Source organism: Schistocerca serialis, chromosome 1 (assembly GCF_023864345.2).
Source record: "Schistocerca serialis cubense isolate TAMUIC-IGC-003099 chromosome 1, iqSchSeri2.2, whole genome shotgun sequence".
In the NCBI taxonomy this organism is placed as follows: Eukaryota; Metazoa; Arthropoda; class Insecta; order Orthoptera; family Acrididae; genus Schistocerca; species Schistocerca serialis.
This window is the reverse complement of record NC_064638.1, coordinates 1,073,966,911-1,073,987,106: the sequence shown is the minus strand read 5'-3', so window position 1 is coordinate 1,073,987,106 and position 20,196 is coordinate 1,073,966,911. Positions and strand designations below refer to the sequence as shown.

Here is a 20,196-nt window from a genome sequence, read left to right as displayed (position 1 = left end):
TGAAAAATGAAACAGTAAGATACGTCAACAGACTCAAGTTCATGATTTGTACATGAGCCTTGGCCAGAGGTGTTTACGTAGAGTTGTTTGGTTAAATTCACTAAACTCTTGCCATTCAACTGTTACTTGCTGAATAACTATCCACCTTCCAAGGTGAAGTATGTAGCAGTTCAGTTAAGGGTGGGCATACTTTTCTGATCCAATAGCCAAATAATTGACACCTAAAAAGGTTGTATTTAGATTAATTCCAAAATTAATGTGTAAAAGATATATCTACAGCAACACTTTTCACTCTAGGTTGACATTTTCCATTTCACATTGTGGAATGTAACACTGAATAAAATGTATATATAAATTTCTACAAGACATCTCTTCTAAATTGAACTATCACCACAAATTGTTGCAAGTGTTTCTCCAAACCAACATTTGGCCTACAAAATCTGTAGGATATTTCACTGTCCCTGAAAAGGACGTACTAATCCAAAAAACTACAAACAAAATAGTTTGTAAGCATTTTAGTAGAAAAGTGCCATTGCATTGTAAAAATATTTGCCTGCTGCCAAAATATATCTTGCATGTCCCTGACAAGGAAATTAATTTTCAAAACATGGACTGAGCCTCAAACGTACAAGTAATCCCTATTTTGCACCTGAATGGGAGCCTATACACAAAAACAGTTCAGTTACAAAAAACAAACGCTATTCTCAGCCCCCTGACCTCAACGGAATTGGTGTAGAATGATTTACAATATGTAAGAAAAATGCAGTTATCGGACGAGGAACTGCCAACATGTTTCACTATCTAATATTCTTTTATAACAAATTCTTACATAAATATGTATTTCAGTATTGGAGGTTTAAGACAAGTGTTAAAGAAGCATCAGCATGTATTATACAATTTAATCAGAACACAGCATACCAGAAAGTATTGTGATTAGAGTGCCAATACCAAAATACTATGGGATCCAGTATTACAGCCAAGAGTTTTGATGGGTCGATGAGGTATTGCATGTTCAGCAAGGCACAACCAATAGGTAACATTCCTACTGAATTTCTTAAGTCGATAAGTGACAGTCTTACAATTATTGAAATTAATGAGTAAATTCTATGAGTCCAGACACTGTCTACACGTTTTCAGAAGAATATTATCCACACAATCCCGAACAATACAAGGATATGCAGAATCATTTTGAAAGCTGAAGCATCCAATTTACTAATTAGAGTATACAGAAGATTAGAAAACTGAGAATCTACAAAATAACGAAACAAGGATATAGTGAGAATACTTTGGTAAGCACAATCATTCCTCACCAAAAGGAGACTACTGGAATCCAACATGGACCATTAACTTAAGAAATTTGAGAATTAACATCTGTTCACCGTTCTATGGAAGTGATTCACTGCCTGTCAGAAAACTGAACACAGTATTATTACGACAAACATAAATCCACCATCTATCCAGATGAATGTGTTGCTAGCTACCTGCCTTCTTTACTTTGAAGTTGACTAGCCATTAAATTCAAAAGTTTAATATTAATCCCATAGGTTTCTTTCTTTCATTTTGAAATGTTCTCAGTTCTCTCGTCTTGTGTCTTTTGCAAAATATACACAGAAAAATTACGAAATCTGAAGACTAGAAGGGTATCACTCCATTTACCAACAATACTACAGACTCAACAATGACTATCAAACTCTGTGGTCATTACACTAAACACCCAGCAATACTTTCAAATAAAAAGTGACAAATATGCAGAAGAGTGTAACTGCAGCTGTGCTCAAAAGTTTGATGTGCACATTACAACAGGATTTAACAGAATGGACTCTTAAGATTCACATTCACACACAAGAATGAGAAACTGTCAAACCTGCCTTACCACAATTACAGAAAATGTTACTGGACTCAATGTAAATTCAGAAGACATGCAACACAAGTGAGATCTATATCTAGCAGTAAAATAATCTAATTTGCGTGGGGAGCGGGGGTGCATCATTACTTGTATTTTTAATCTCTAAGCAATCAGCATGGTTAGAAACATTCTTGAAAGACCACCATCTTTGCCTTCAGTAGCTAGTGAAACTGCAATTTCAGACAGTCATCAAAAGGGCACCCGGATTTGAAGTCTAGCAGATACACCCACAATCCTGAAATAATCTCCTTAATCTGCACAATTGTACTGAACATACTCATGGTGAACGATGTCAAATTAATCCCAAATATAAACTGCCCTTACACAACATCCATGCACAAGTTACGATGAGCAATCAAAACTTTCCTAGTGTGTTGTGAGAAAGACTACTCAGAAACAAACTTCTGTAACACTGTTGACACCTCCCTCTTCATAATCTTTCCAAGATATTTAGACTAAAATTGATACCTGCCAAACATATCCATGGGCAAAGACAAATGGAAAACAAGCGCACAATGAAAATCATAATGGACAACACTCAATACATAGTATGCTGAAGTGAAGACCACAGTATACTATTAACTGGATATCTAATATTTTAGTGGAAGAAAAATTAAAATGACTTGCAAATAGCAGTTTCATTAAGACATAGCACTACCTCAGATCATGGAAAGACAAGGAAAGAAATTAGTCACCCTTTTCTAAGAGAAGGTCACAGTATATACCTGGAGTGATATAAGGAAACCATGTAAAACCTAAATATGTGTGGTTTAAGAGGGATTTGAACAATCCTCCTCACAAATGCAAGTCCAGTGGAAAATTGTTGGAGGATTCAGCTAAATTCAGTGAACACACTGGACACTCAAGTGAATAATACATGCTGGAATATCGGCTGCATGCATTGCATGTACTTAACCAAAAAAATGTATGCATCAATATTTCACAATAAGCTATGCATATTTAAATTCTAATGAGGAGCAAAGTTTAGATTCAGCTGATTTAGTAGTCTGCTGAACCTTTATAATCATTTTTAATGTGTTAAGGCAATCCTAGCAGTGTGCACTCTTCCATAGAAGAAATTCACTTAAAAAAATATCTGCCTGGACTAATTGCTTAATAGATATTTGGCAAATTTTTGCCCAATTAGAACTACTGCTGCATCAAGTCATCATCATGGAAAATAACTGATTTTCTCCCCCCCCCCAGTCTCATTTGAATACATAGTAAGGAACATAATCTTCCCTCCCCCCCCCCCCCCCCCCCGATAATTTTATTTTACTACAGTGCACAAAGTAAACAACTGCCATTATGCACCATTCGGAGGAAAAATCTACGTCAATGCAGGCTGAGTACCACATAACTACCTACATTGTCATATTTTTAAGTAACATGTAAGCAAGGTCAAGCAAAGCTGAGAACATATTACCAGTCAATTCAGCTTTAACCACATCAATTTATTTTGTACAAATTTTGATCATGACAGCATAATACTACAAAGGAAAGTGTTGAGAAATAGGATTTATCTACAAGAAATATTTAACTGCAGACAAAAATTTACCTTGATTTCAAGTAGTCTTACAACTGTGTAATAGATTATACTGAACTACATCTGTTACAGTCCCGAGTCTGATATTAAAAAGTAAGTCAAAATATTGTGCAGGTTGGAATTGTTCTGACAAAAACATGATGTCTTGAACCCTTTCAATTAGATCTCACCCACACTATAACAGTGGGAATTTGAAGCTTAAGCTCAAAACACCTACGTCAACTTTACACAAGGTGTTATGAGCAGAACTACTATTGCCTGGCATATTTTCACTAGCAGGCAGTACAACACACAAATGAGTTTCTTTTCTTGAGACTGCAAACACCTAGATGTATCTTTCTTATCAAAGAAGTGTCAGTAATAGTCTACAGCAATAAATACTCTGAAGACTTAGCCAATGACGGTCCTTTAATTTCATGTGTAAAAATTGCTGCTCAAGGTAGTTTGCTCGCTGAGAAGCAACTTTCAGTGTTCTAGTGGAGAGTTTCACACTTGGTATGTCCTATCTGTTCTCCAGTCGATTGTCAGTATCACGTGAAAGCTTAAAATAACTTTAGGTCTAAAGTTTCACTCATTTTATTGTGTTTCCTTGTGTGTAATTTTTGCACTGTACAATGCCAAGCAAAAATATATAACTAACTGAAAAGAATGCATTTGCATTTGTTATTGTACAATGAATGGATCACACCCACTTTCAAAACATCAGGAACCAATAAATATTAAAATGCAATTTTCTTTAGCTTCAGGCTTTTTCAGTCAAGTTTACCACTATCACCTCTGAAGACAACATGCAACAACATATCTCAGCACTTCACACATGAACACTACCAATAAAAATGAATAGGGGACAGGATGAAAAACTCAATCCTTTGAACATTGTACTATTACAATAAGCTCTGTTAAATTAATTTACCATAAGCCACAGCCTATGATGCATTATGCATCATTTGCCTACTCCAGGGTATGCCCCAAGTTCCAGTCCACTGAGGTTTGATAAATACAGAAATTTCATTATCTAGTTACAAATAGTTAGCTATTGTCAACAACAGCCAGTTACTGAACAAAATTTACTTGATGCCGACACGTAAAAGCCTATATTCTAAATGAAATTTCTGCAAAATGTTAATCATGCTACTCTTACAGCAACGCACCTCTCATTTCGATCAATGCAAAGTGGAGGGTGCTGAGGTCTTCTGGTATGCAATTTAATACTAGGTTTACAAATGAACAATCTTTACTGATATATACATACAAAACTTGCCGAATTAATTACAGTTTCATTTCGAAATCACAATTTACATCAGAACATCAATATAAACAAAACTTATTTATTAAAAGTGGTGCACTATCTAGTAGCATCCACTGCAGAGCTCACATGTATCTGAAAGTTATTTTAAAAGAATACTATGGAGCAAGGAAAAATAAGTGACTAAAAACCAATACTAAGCAGGATGCATCATCAAAACATATCAGAAAAAAAGGTTTTAAAGTGTAATAAATAGTAATGTTCTCAAAATCTATCCCTGATAAATAATTTAACTAATTAATGTTCAATGTTTATTAACAAGATCATAAGTTTCATACATGTCCACTTTAGATGGAGTATGGAGAAAATGTACAATGAGAAAAATTAATATGGGCTCCACATTTGATGTTAAAAGTAATCAAAACCTGGTGCCTTCTTCGCATTCTGCACCACACATTGTTATTTTTCTTGTTCTTTGAAGATCACAGCACTAGTAGCTCCCACCTTAAGTTAGGATTAGAATGGGAGGGCAATGCTATGATAAGTAAATTAAGATGGAACCATGAGACAGCAATGATCAAGTAAACTGGATACAAGATAATGGCAGCAAAATATTTTTACTAACTATATCTGACTTGCATACACAATAAGGGCATACCAAAAGGTGACAGAAGGACAGAGGAACTTCCTGTGACCGGGCATAAAGTAAGTTCCAACATACAATTCCCAAGCCTTTCCTGCCTTGACTGATCAAGTCTCTCGAAATATTTCAACAACATATCACATTTTAAAAAGAAGTAAATCATAGCTAAGTCTAACACCACAAAATAAATCAGGCATTCTTCTTCATTAAAACCACAGAAGTTTAAGTGAAAATTATTCAGTAGGACCAATTGCATTTCCCTTTCTTATTTCTCAAAAAGTAAAAGCTGTGGAGCTTTCTGCTGAAATGCTAGCAACGGTCAGAATCAAAACACCAGTGTCAGGAAGTCCCTTAAGTTGCTTGAAATCTTTTGTTGTTTCATGTTCTATTGTTTTTTGGAAATTAACCGACAGCTGATTTTGGTGAGCCGGGCCGCTGCTGGTGTTGAGAGCATCACATAGCATATTTCCGCGTCCACTCTCTTGCCAGTTCATTATATTTTTCCCTATCTGTTTTGTATATCCTAGCTATCTCTGGCACTAGTGGATCATCTGGATTAGGATCACACAAAAGAGAGCATATGGACAGTAAAACTGAAAAAGAAAGGACATACAGAATCAGAAAAAAATCACTATGTCTAGCCTTCTAATTAATTTTAATACAAATAATTCATATATATTAAGCAAGCTTACCTTTTGATATAGTAAGCGCTGGGGACCACTGCGATCTCAAAATGTCCAAACAGATACTGCCATTGCTATTTATATTAGGGTGATATATTCTTGTCGTAAATGCAACCTACAACAGACAATTATTTATGTAAAAGCTTATTTTCCTGCATTCACAAAATTTAGCTTCCATTTCAGTACTGAAAAGATTCACATCTTTCTGGGATACATAGATTTACGATTAATCAAAATCTGGAATCTACTTTTTGTTAACTGACAGCCTGATTAACAAAGTAGTGAGACATCACTAAAGATGCACATGGAAATTGACTAAACCGATGTAAATGTCAAGCCTACTTACATTTCACAAAAAGCTTGTTTAAACAGTATCAAACAAATATCTAAAAAGTCTAAAAATTCAAATTAATATGTTCACTAATGTACAGCCGTACATTATGTTACTGCTCACCACCTACAAAATTTTATGTACAGTCTGCAATCAAGAAGAATGCACTTGCAGGAATGAGACTGGGAGTAATGTGGTCCAAACATGTATATGCTGTTCGAAAAACCATTTTCATGAATGTGGTGATGGCGACGTAGTTAACACTGACGAAGAGGTTCTAGCAATGTAATCATATTAAATTTGCAAACTTTTTCAGTACTAAGTTGGCATGGTGGTCTAGTGCTCAAGTGTGAGCCTGGAGTCTTTACAGCCACAGAAGTGAATCTCACTCAAGATGAATTTTTCAGTCTGCATTTACAGTGGTCTTCATCTACATGATGTGATGATACGACACGAACAACGTGTGGTTCAGATTCCACATGAAACTGTAGGTCTTTTCCCTGGTATCATTACTACAGTATGTTATGAGCACCAAAGTCGTAAAAGTGGCATCCAATTATGATAACTTGGAAACATGTGCCTTAACATTTCTTTCAGGCTCCTTGTCAGCCAAGGAATATTAATTTGCTTTCTTCAGTGCAATGATACTATCCAAAATATTATTTGTCAAACTGTTCATGTGTCCATTGGATTAATACTGCTATTGGGCATCCAATTACTGAAATGTTTCTCATGACACATGTTTCACTTAAGTCAATTAAAGCATCACCAACACTAATTTTTTCTTAAATTAATGGCTTGTAATGTGGATGTGACTCATGCATTGTTTCCTCACTGTCCAACTCCCCAAAACCATTCTTTTTAACAGCCTACTATAATTACTACATGACAAGTTACACAGCCCAATTTTTATACACACAAGAGTATTTCAACTAACAGCATATTCTAACATCTAACAGTACAAAGCCCCCCCCCCCCCCCATGTTATTTTTGGACTTACTGTGAACACAAAACGATCATTTCAACAGCAAGCACCAGGAACAAATGCTAGTTATTTTTTAACACTTTCTCAAACCTGTTGCACCTAACAGAAAACTGTTCTTTTTAATGCAGCATCTTAATAATGCCCAACATAAACACCACCTGCTAACAATTGCCTCATTAATTGTACAATATGAATGTACCGACTCACAATTATTTCAAGAAGAATAACAATTTTAATCCAATTTCAAAAAATTGCAAAATGATTTTAAGCAAGACAACTCTGAAAACTCTGAGGTATTTCAATAACAGTTCCATAACACTTCAAAATTATATAGCATGGTGCACATTGTCTGGAGAAATGAAAATCAAGACTTCACGGAACACACACTAAAAGTTTACATAATAAACACCATATTGTGAAAAATACTGCACGAATGCAATACAGAATTACTCAAAATTTTAAGTGTCTGGTTTCAGAGACATTAACCTGCAGTTTAAAAGAAATTTATATGGAGCTTTGCAGGGCCAATTTGTATGTACAACGAATTCCAAAGCTACACTTCGTCAACAGTTTGGACCGTTATCCATACACTTGGGATGCAGGAAAGTGAAGGTCATCTCATACTTTCAATATGACAGTTTAGTAGTTCAGATAGCCTTACATCAGCAAAAACTTCCGACTTCGAAGGACATTACTAAATGGTGGAGATGCAGCAGTGGTTTTAGTATAATCATGATCAATTCTCTTTACAAGAACTTTGTGGAAGAAAGGGTGAAAGCAGAAAGGGACAAACTTCAAAACTACTTAACTTTGCATCAAGCAGACGTTTGCATTATTGTGAAAAGAAAAGTCGCTACTCGCCATATAGCGGAGATGCTGAGTCGCACAGGCACAATAAGAAGACCGTCACAAATATAGGTTTTGGCCAGTAAGGCCTTCATCAAAATTAAACACACACACACACACACACACACACACACACACACACACACACACACACACACACACACACACACACACTTAAATGAAGGCCTTACTGGCCAAAAGCTATATTTGTGACAGTTTTTATTGTGCTATCTTCAACTCAGCATATCTGTCTGCTATATGGCGAGGAGCAACTTTCCTTTTCACAATACTGTTACATTCTATCCTGTATTTTCCTTGTTTAACCATTTGCATTACTAATGATATAGAACAGGCAAAATAGTTTCAGGGAACCAGACACTTTACAGGCACTGGCACAAGTCTATGAAAAAAAAATAAAAAAAAAAAAAATCAAGTAACTGGTGCTTATTTTCTACAGAACCATAAACCTCAATCAAAAGCTTTTTTTTCTTCACAGCAACAAAGGCTTGTGCTGTATTTACATTTTATGTCTTTCACTGGCCCAATTCACTCATTTTGTAATGAGACTTAGGTTTGAATCTGGTTCAGTAGTTCAGTCTCTCAGGTCTCAGCTTTCTTTCAACTGAAACCACACTTCCTCCTGTGTTTACCTTTGTCAATTTCTCTGAATTTATAATGTCTTTTTTAAAATTATCTACACTTTTCTTTGTGATTGCTGTCGTTACTGATCCCATTACATTGCCAATTCTAATTAGAATCTAGTCTCCCGCATCTCCTTGGTACATATTTGTTGAATCATGTTTTGATTACATCTCAAACACTTCTAAGAACTGCCTTTGGGATAGTTTTTCACTCCCTCAACTACGTGTGTTAGCTTATGAAACAGTAACCTATTAAAGTTTTAAATGGAAAACCACATAATGCCATTCATGGCAAATACACATGCTGAAGCATTATTACATACTGTTTCTGATCAAAAATCAATGAACAAGCATCATCGCGTGATTATGTGGATTACTGTGAAGCAAAAATCATGAACTGTATTGTCAAACAACTGAGCAGGTTCTTTCGGGTTACCTCAGGCAAATGGTGTTGAAACTTGCATTATTACTCATTTGACTTTGTGGTAGGAGGCGGTAGTGCACGATGTCTAAAAATCAATGAGTGAGCATTACACCCCCCCCCCCACGCGTGCACACACACACACACACACACACACACACACACACACACACACACACACACACACACCCTTTTCAGTCTTGGGAACCCCAAACACGTTTATTGTGATGACACCCTCAGTTTCAGCAGTGTATTTGTACATGCCCATTACATTATGACATTTCAAAGTTGTGCTTCATTGTCGATTTCATTACAGACTGCTGGGCAACTTTCCTTCCCCTCTTTCTTCAAAAGTCAATGGTCTTGCAAACTAATTTTGCGATCATACATTTCATACCTAAAACACCTGTAGAAATCTAATAGCAAGAGCCAACTGAAACGTCAATATCACGAAATTTTGCAACTGATTAGGGGATTGTTCATAAACTTACGTTCCGACACTGGCAAGGATTTGAGCCTTCCAAAGGTTACATCCAGATGATTGTGGCCGACTGATATAGTATTACCACTACATATCTCACCGACACCTTTTCATGATACACCACATTCATCACAGGAGACACGTCCCTATCTTAATAACTGCCCCCTATCACTGCAATGCATCCACCAAACTGTGTTTGGTCAACGTGTCTCCCCCACAATCACACCACTAATCCACCTGTGAACGTAGTCATGAATTACATGCTGTCAGATGCATCACAGAGGGTGTGGTGGGGGGGGGGGGGGGAGGGGGAGGATTGGGGCTGTTACCACACACGATGGAGCAGTTCCATGACAGCTTAGTACATCATGAGCAACTAGTACACTAACAAATTGCTTTGCAACCCCACACAACCATACGGCTGAATACCCATGGAGAATAAAATTAAATATCTTTCACTTTTTCTACTTCAGTGGCTCGTGCTCGAGTACCCAGGGCACACATCTTCATGACTGTTTTGTAACACTTATACCACTCTTAAATCCAAGTTTTACTCCTACTTGTCTCATGAATAGCAATTTGACATTTCTAAAACTTTGCTGCATTTTGTTCTGGTCTTGTACGAAAAATTCTCTTAGCAACTTTTAAAGAAACTACATAATTGCAGATACTACCAAAACACATGCAACTTCTATGAGCTGACAACATAATATCCCACAGGGCTGAACCTCCATAACTACTGCAGACATAAATAATAGATTTCAGCTTCATCCACAGTGTGGATGAAGTCCAACAGGCATTACATTCACTGATCAAAAATGATAGTGCACTGAGAATGGCTAATTTCTAGTTGAAATCTAGATCTGCCAATAAAATTTAAAAAGGACAACCAATAGCTCAAATCTATTATTTACAAGTCAATATAACAGTAACCGAGTGCAACAGCTTTCTGAATGGAAGGTAACCTGACTTCAGATGTTACACCACGAAGAAGAACATCACAATCTACAACACATGAAATTACAGCATTCCCATTACATTCTGCATTTGCAACATGTTTCCGTTACGTTATTTGTTCAGAAAATGGTTTTACACGAGTGTTTTGGCTCTAGCCGTGTAAACATTTGTATACATGTATCAAATGAAAGAGGCTTTATTTTGTATAAACTGTTCCCACATCTCAACAGAGATAAAAGTGTTAATTTCTTATTAACACACACTGATGCTTTTACAAGTGACATCACTGGCCCTATTTTTATTAATCTTAAGTTTGTAGCGAATGTATAGGTTATACTTCATACAGAAAAAAAGGTCCTGGCAGTTGGAACCACTTGCCAATTTTCAACTTAAGCACGAAAGGCTACTGGCATTACCAAAGCTGTACGAACACCAAGATGCTGCCATCATGGCATAAAAAAAAAATTTGTTCTGCACGACTGGCTTTGGTAACCATACAAAGCAGCTGGGCCAGGTTCACTTTTACTCTCATGCATGCGAACTGTAGGGTGGAAGGTTACACAAGTCTTTCGAAGTTGTTGAAGTCACTGAATGTGTAACAGAAATAGGCTATTTTTAATGAAAGTTGTGGTAACCAACTTTTAGCACAGTTCGAGCTCTAGGTTACAATGGGAGGTCATAATTGGATTTTGAGTACATGCTTTTAAACGCTGCACTCCACTATGTATCACTGACAAAAAGCAAACTGAAGTGGAAGAGAGATTTTCAAATTTGTGATAGGGCTGAAAGCATTTGTGCTTGAATGTTCTGTAGGGGACCAAACTTTTTGTTTTTTTAAGTTAAAGTGTTTGACAGACATTAAAAGGGCAAATACAAACTCAGTGTGTCCGTATGTCAACTCAAGATGAGAGACCTACCTTTAAACTTAGACCAGTCATGAAGGAAACTGGGCACATTCAATTAAAATGTAAAAATTTTAAGCATAATCTGGTGGATCTTCCTGATGTAGACATGCCTTATACAGTCAGGACAAGATCATTTTTACTTTTTCCAACCAATAGGTCATTATGCTGAATTAATTTACAAGTTAGTGCTGGAGTGTCCTACATGCCACTTCTGCTACAACTTGTCATTTTCCTAGATTTCAATGTGTATTGCTAAACAACAAAATTACACATGCTTAACTTTGATTGTAACAGGGGAAGTCTACAGTGTTTCGGGACATTTAACTCACTGTCAGTGGGAACATTTATTCAAGTATATGAAAGTGGTGAGGAAATTTGGGCAGATTTTATCTTTCTGTATTTCATTAGAATTGTATTGAACTATTTCACGTTTATCATAATTACAACATATTTTCTTTCTCTTCAATCTCCACATTTAAAGATACTAACAGATAAAATTTAAATTTAGGGTTTGTTTCAATGTGTCTTTCAGAACAGCACAATTACCCGAGACAATCCTTACATTCAGTCGTACACTTTACTTTCCTACCTTACATTCGCAATTCACAATTCACTATCCAGCAGTGCTTCATTCAACAAAACTTAACATACACAGATATGAAGTTGATCATTGCATCAGGGACTGTGTGACGATGCAATGAAGTGTGGTTACACTGTGTCAGAAGGGTGCAGAATTTCATGGAATATGACTGCTTTATTGTGTCCGTAACTTGAGGGGGAATATGGGATTCTTTAATTTTTTGTTTTAAATCTGACCTTGTACCTTTCTGAACCTAAGAAACTTCAATGTCTAATTCTTCTGGCACAAATTATCAAATTTAACCATTTTATGAACAGCAGGAAAGGGAACTAAAACTCACAACAGAGACTAAAAACAATGTTACCGGAAGGACTTGCCTAACAAATGTCAAACCATTGGTACTGCACATGGTTACTGGGTTCTAGATGAAGCAGAAAATATACATAGCAAGAAAAAATTAATGTAGTAGATAGCAGCTTATGTCTGTTCATACAGATCTCTGTTACCAGTATGTGGTTTATTTGTCAACATAGCTGATAATGTGATCAAACTAATCCCTATTAAAATGAGGCTTAGCACTTTCTTCCACTGATCCATCAAGCTGTGACAGATGCAACAGCTTACATTCCTACAGAATTTTTTATCAGATGGTGTATTTCAAAATATTTATGACGTACAAACACATACCATGCACTACTGCTTGAAGAGTAATTTTCGTCCCTTCCCACGGTTTGCTTTATCCCATTAATTTGCTGAAGTTTGGGAAATGCGAATCAGTGGTAGAACATGTGGCAGAACTAAATTTTTTTTACGATGCCCACTACTTACAACTGTACCTGTAAACTATGTCCATTTGGTACCTTATACAATCAGTCCAAGCCTATTACAGTACCTTCATACTACTCTGAAAAATGTCGAGTTCAAAAGGATCAAACGCTAAAACTATAAAACCCATTTACATAAATCCATCCTATATTACTGCATTTTCCACGTATCTTGACAAGTGCACACTTTTCAGTGTATGTAACAACCAAAACCCTTAAGGTATTTGCATTAAATTAAGAGCCTGAACTGGTATTCTCAAATTACAGATCTAAATCCAAAAGCCCTGCAACTATTGTGATATAGTAACATTTTTTAGATAAAAATGTCCAAAAGTTGACTTTTTGTTCAAAAATTATGTGGCAAGTAGTACACAGAAGTCTAAGGATAATAAGTGTTTTCCACTGAATCCCATTGCAGACAAACAGTTGAGCACATTGACAATGGCCTCACAGTACTTTTGCTACCTTAGTAAGCTTGTTGTCAACTATAGTAACTTTCATAAGAAGCCCAAGTGACTTACATCAACCTTCATGTGGCACAAAAAGGCGTGAGATGTTTAGCCATAAGAATCTTTAAGCTTCTACTCCTTCATTTCAGGCATTTCTGAGATAATACAAGCAACTTCAAGCACAAACAAATCTTGTGTGACAACTAGCCCATAGAACAATTTTTGAATGTATAATGTATATATGTGTTTTTCAATTGTCTATCGGACGCAGAAATAACTAGCTATGGTTATTAGCAAGTTTAACTACAAAATTATGACGGGTTTATGTAAAACCCATCTCTTACCTTCGGAGGTTTAAATGGATAATCTGTAGGAAAATGAATTGTTAGGAAGAATACACCTCCCTGGTACGGGCTGTCTGGCTGTAACAAATATAAAAATTTGAGTGTACACAATTTTACCCAGAAGAGATGGATTAAACATAGTTAACATTCCATAATTTAATTCTTCGCTAGTACATTAACAAAACTGAAAATCTTAACTAGAACATTATTCTGTACAGTGAAACCTCTGTATAACGTTCCTCCATATAACATTTTCCTCTTTGTTACATCTGTTTTTTTCGGTCCCGGCTAAAAGCCCATATAAACAATGTTAAATTTTCCTCTTTACTGTGTTTCCTCTATATTACAATTTCCTCCATGTAACGCTCATATTTTTGGAACCCTGGTCAATTATTTACCTCTTTATAACGTTTAAATGACTGGATGTAGACACATCGTTTTCCGTTCTGTGGATTCACAGTTTGCACCGGCTCGGAAAGCCCACACTCAGCGTATTTCATATGTCAGTGGCAGAACCTGGCCACATGACATGTGACGCACATTCTGCTTGCAATCTTTTTGGCACAATTTACTTTCACCCATCCACCTACTGGGCCCCATGTTTTAATTACAAAAAACAAATCATTTGATACATTGATCATTTGCAATGAATATCACATTACAGTGTTGTGAAAATTTAAAATGTCACCTATGGCACCATTTGTCAAAGCTGATTAATGGTATCCAAATCTTCAGTAACGCCCTATAATTATTATTTGGAAGCCTTCCTCTTTATAGTGTTTTCCTTTATACAGTGTTCAGAGTTTGTGGTCCCTTGAAAAACGTTATATAGAGGTTTCACTGTATATCAAAAGGAAAATTACAGAATTTTCAGGTAGTAACACTGGCCAGTACTTGCCTTCACACAGATGTCAGAGGGCCATGAAAGTACACATTATCCCATCTTCAGGCACATTACTCCTTTCACTTACACTTGAAGGAGGAGTAAATATCCTTGCAATGAGATGGGAGACTGATGCTGAATGCCATGAAACCCTTGTGACGTTTGTGTAGATAATAACAGGGTAACCTTACCATGGGTCCCTGGTCACCCAGGAATTAATGTTAAACATAGGTTGTCAGAATGAAATTTTCACTCTGCATCAGCACGTGCACTGATATGTAAGATAGAGCACTACACCACAAAAGGCAAAGGTCCCGAGATTAAGTCTCTGTCCGGTACCAGTTTTAATCTGCCACGAAGCTGCAAGCATATGTTGGCTAGGGCTGGGGCAATGACCATTTGCTGGACTGGAATGTGATTAACTATAACAAACTGTAACAGGAGGTAGATTGAAATCATAGATCTAATGACAGCTCATGGTAAATATCATGGGTATAAGCAGAAAAATAGCCCTTACACGCAGACTATGTGACCTGGGTAAGAAATTGCACGACACTTAATGTTCTAATACTAAACACTGAAAACCAACAGAAAAAAACATTGTGTCAGTGACTCCAGCAGAAACTGTGCCTACCAGATCTACCAAAGCAACTTACTACCCTTCAAAGGTACCAGTTGGCTCTTTTAGAATAAGAAGGGGGGGAGAGGGAGGGAGGGAGCGCACCCAACCACAAATTGTTTCAGTGTGGGCATCAGGAGAGCTGGGATTACCGTTCAGTCTATCAATGGGATGCATACACTACCAGTAAATATGTACTATATGCGCAAACTAAGTTGACACTCGGTGCAGTGGCTGATGAGAGCAACTGTAAATGAGGAATGGCGTATCAAGTTAGTGTGTGTATTATCCTAAACTGTATCAGGTACCAGTAATTCAAAGCAAATCCCTGTCCATTCAATAATAAAATTATCTCTTTGGCTACTAGAAAAAAGTGACAGCAGGGATAAAACAAAAGTGATGTAAGTTCGAGATGTAAATCTAAGGTTTTTCTTAGTAGCATTTGTTTTGGAAACTGGAAAAGAATCTTGATTGGAACACTGCATTAGTATCTGACTATAAATTGAAAGGCCTGTCACAAGATATTCTCCTGAACTCATCTTACTGATCATCATGATACTATTAAACCATTTTATTACTGCTGTACTTTGGGGTTTGCAAATTTGTGGCCTCTAGAAAACAGTCAAGGACGGGATTTGACTCCCCCAAAATAGGTCATACACAAGTTAATAAATTTCGTAACAACACAGCTGCTTGTCAAGCAAGATTACTTATCAAATCAGACATTATAGCTGAGTTGATCCGTTTCCGTGTTATAATCTGCAACAGTTTTTTATGCCACTTCCATCCACCAATGGAAATGATTCGTAAATATGAAAACTGTTTCATATTCTGATTCTACACTGAACTAGTTTGCAGTCATTTCAAATGAAATGAAGGCAGGGACATTTCTCATATTAAGACCATGACGAAGCATTGCTGTGTTTAAACCAACATATCACAAGGTCCTTAAACACCATTTAACCACATCTTTAGTAATATGAAATGACACCAAATTTATGATCTACAAACAAAATGCGTAGTAAAACTTAATGTTTGCGAACAGTTCCACCAGTTTTGGTTCAGTCACTGATGCAAAGCTGTTCACATGTAACAGCCCTAGAATGGCTTGCCAACTGCCAGATTGGAACTAGCAGCTTCTTTCACATTGCTGTTTTACATCTATTCCATTATGAAAATTAATTACTGGTGGCAAATGCCAGTGAACCCAACAAAACCTGGGACTAAAGAAAAGTTTCAAGATATCAGCATTTATTTCTTCTCAACTGAAGAGAACTCTCCCTCCCTACCCCCTTTTCTGATTTATATTCCAGTGAAATTACTTTGAAAAGGCTATTGCACAGAGTTTCAAATTCTAAGTCTTATTCTGAAAAGAATATCTACAAAATAATGTTCTAACCATGTTTTCTTTTCCCACTTCAAACCAGTTCAAGTGATAAATGGGTCTTCGTATGGAAGGAAAATTTAGTATTGTGAGAAACACACTTTACTAGTAAATCACAAAAACTAAATGAATTTTTACTGTATCTGGCACAGACTTGTTGGTACATAGACAAGAGAAAATTTTTATCATAATTGTACACAACTGGAAGTTTAAATTGAAGTTTTGCACCACTGATTTTGGAACAGCACCCACAGTAAACTGATATGAGCAGGGTAAAAATTACAGTCACTAACAGGTGACTAGTGTGCATTTGCAAACGGGTGTACTAGCACCAAATCATGCTTCAATATCAATGTATTTTCAATTATACTACAATAACCACCACAGATAATTTTTTCACTCTTACTCCTGCATCACTTGACAATATTTTCTATGAAATATTTTGATGAAAGTGTTCAATGATTTCCAGAATAACGAATGCTTCATTACATCTTGGCACACCATTCTGATAAACAGCCTCGTGTGGCAGCTCACAACAGGAAGTATTACACGAGAAGTTTTCAGCTTTAAAAAGTTACACAGTTACAAACTGAAAGTAGTAATTTTTGGTACCTAGATTCTTACAAGATTAATTGTTGCATCCATTCAGAGAGAGGAAATCTACTAGCTCCCTCCTCATTCATATTTCACTACTCTTAAACCCATGTCACAATGGATGCTTTGGTCAAACATTTACTTGCAGAACAGTCAGTAGAAAGAACATAGATGATGTACTTACTGGTCCCATTATTGTGGCCTGCCAGTGGAACACTGCAAAAGAAACGATCAACATAAGAATCAGAAACTAAGAATTTAATCAGTAAACCACAGGCTATGTAAGTTCATGCATGAAAAACTCTACTAAGGTTCCTCAATGTTTAACATCTATTCAAATGTGAGCAGAACATTACTTCTGTCTGCTTTTTCCAAATGTTACACAAAATAATAATACCAACTAATCTGAAGAATTAGGCCTACACATTGCTAGGGAAAGTAACCCTCACAAAATTAACTTTGAATGCCTTTACAACTGTGTTGTAACTTAAAATGCAGGTATTGTAATGTCACTGTCTAAGGGAGTAGCAAATAATTTAAATTCAGAAGGAGTGAACTTTTTTTTTCTCCGGGTCCTTAGTTCAGAGAACAAGACACTAAAGTGGTTCATATTTATCCAGTTATTTCAAATAATCATTACACTTAAGCTGTGTATTATCAAAAAGTACTAACTGTCCCATTTGTAAAGACGAATTTTGTGGTACGTCATTTTAGAAAGAAAAAACTCAAAATATAAAAGCTATTTAATTAGCTCTTTCCACAACACTTAAAATTTCGGTATTTTCAAGTGATTATCAGAGTAAGCAACTGTCACTGCACGATATGTCAACTTCTCTGATAGATTTGAGAGTATCACTGCTACAACAAAGACATACAGAATTGGGGGATGTTTGACATTACTTGCGAAAATTAATTTTCAACGCTATCGTTCACCCGCCTACACATTTTAGATACCGCACATTTTGTAAGACAGCTTTTGATTTCTTTCATCACATTTAAATTAGCCAATTTTTAAGTAAATACTGTAATCAAGTAATAAATTATGTCTAATATACAGACAAAAACTTACAATCATCGCCCACAGGTCCTGCTGAGCATTGTGCTGGAGGATCTCTACCCAGGTCTTGCAGTTCCTGAAACAAGGGCAAGGGCCGTGCATGTCAAATTATGAAGCCCATGTATAGTTAAAAATAACTAACTGCATGTTATTTGTCACAGTTTATTCTGAATGGCAGGTGCCCAAATTCACAATACTACACGAAGACATACTAAACCAAGTCTCGTATCAGATCACAGCAGCGTATACTGTAAAACCCTGGAACACCAAACCTTCAAATCACCTCCCACGTTGTTCAATCGTCCAGCTCTACAACCAAGTACTGTCTTACTTTACTGTACGACCTACCGAAAAGTACACTTCCTGGTTGGTCAAGAAGCACTTGCAAGGCACGCCGATTTCTACTATGATCTTAATCAGAAACTTCGTATAATATCAACTTCAGGCACTCACATGAGTGCACAATCTACGCTGTTCACAATGATAACTGCACCACTTTTGTCACCTGCCATCACTACCACAACGTGCTTTACGAATTTCGAAGTATATGAGGTTCACATTGTAGGCACAAAATCGTTACTGTAGTAACACACGTCCGCAGCGCGTAAACTAGTTGTTTATAACTTATGAACAGTACACATGTGCATACATAGATTATTTACCTTATTAATTCGTTTTAACGCCATTTGACGGGCTGTGTATTATATATTTCTGGTTTGAAACCAGACAATGAAACCGCTAGCCAAAGACCTTTGATTGGGTAAGTAAGATGGCTGCTTTCTAATTCTAACGCGATGATACACAGCTAGTCAAGCTGAATCCTGCACTTTCACAGAAGTGACACAAAATCACCGATTAACCACTGAAAACAACGCACACCAACAACGTCAATTAATATGATTTATATATTGATAACCACTGCTCCGAAACGATAAGACATTTCTCCTCTTTCATATGTTCAACAACTCAGCAATGATAGTGCTTCCTTTCCGCTTGAGACTTCACGTCTGTCCGGCACCACATTCGAAGCTTCACTACAAGAGGGCAGTGATGTTTATACCGACCAGATAGTTCTGCTGCCGCCCGACAGAGTACACTTTATAAAGAGTGTCTTTGACAGAAGACTAGTTACGATTTAGGAAGCACTTCAGAACTTTTAGTTAGTTAGGTTCTTAGATAATTCTTAAATTATGTTGAGTTCACATTGCACTATGCATTTTATAACAGTGCAAGCAATTTTAATGTCAATTTATGAGGAGTGGAATCTCTCTCTACCTCACACGCACATTCGTTTCAAGCAATATTCTCTTCCTCCTTCCAAATACCTGTAAATTCTATGAATCCACATTAATTTAATGAAGTTAATTTCTTAGAAAATTTCACCTGGTTACACACAGGATCAGCGGTAACGATATAAGTCCACAAAAAGTAACTTCGAAGCTCCTACAATTGATTGAAATTCCTTATGAACAATACTTTCAGTACCCACAAATGTATTATTATATTAATATATACTATATTCTTTCTTTACCCCTGCATTCTTTCAACGTATGCCGTGCATTATCGTACGATTTGCCAAACTACTTTTGTCCGTCTCGCATTTCGACGACTAAAAATGAGGAAGCTATACACTGGATTTGTTACTGTAATATAATGAACGTTAGACATTTTTATCTGATAGCACATGCGTTTTCTATAGTGCTGTAAAGAGAACAAAATTTTTTACAGTTATATTTTGTTATATATTTAACGAAGATCACCGAAATGAGAGCAGGTCGGTGCGAAATCTATAGATCTCATGTAGTACCGCATGTCATTCTAGAAAATACAATGCTTAGCTTTTGCATTCGCTTGACCGGAAGGAACAGATC

General features: G+C 36.4%; 1 protein-coding gene across 1 annotated transcript; it reads right to left on the bottom strand.

Moving 5' to 3' along the window:
* Positions 1-4,668: 4,668 nt before the first annotated feature.
* On the bottom strand, positions 4,669-19,327 carry LOC126415877 (ubiquitin-conjugating enzyme E2-17 kDa). The gene is made up of 6 exons (XM_050083463.1): positions 18,988-19,327; positions 18,338-18,401; positions 17,453-17,484; positions 13,789-13,866; positions 6,034-6,139; positions 4,669-5,934 (listed from the first exon to the last, which is right to left on the bottom strand). Exons 1-6 carry the CDS (start codon positions 19,009-19,011, stop codon positions 5,795-5,797), a joined length of 444 nt encoding a protein of 147 aa, XP_049939420.1. The 5' UTR covers positions 19,012-19,327; the 3' UTR covers positions 4,669-5,794.
* Positions 19,328-20,196: the final 869 nt, after the last annotated feature.

Coding starts and splice junctions, on each gene's coding strand:
- LOC126415877 (XM_050083463.1), bottom strand. CDS start 19,011: ATGGCGTTAAAACGAATTAATAAG. Junction 18,402..18,987: donor CGTTAAAACGAATTAATAAG/GTAAATAATCTA, acceptor CCCTTGTTTCAG/GAACTGCAAGACCTGGGTAG. Junction 13,867..17,452: donor AGGCCACAATAATGGGACCA/GTAAGTACATCA, acceptor TATTTGTTACAG/CCAGACAGCCCGTACCAGGG.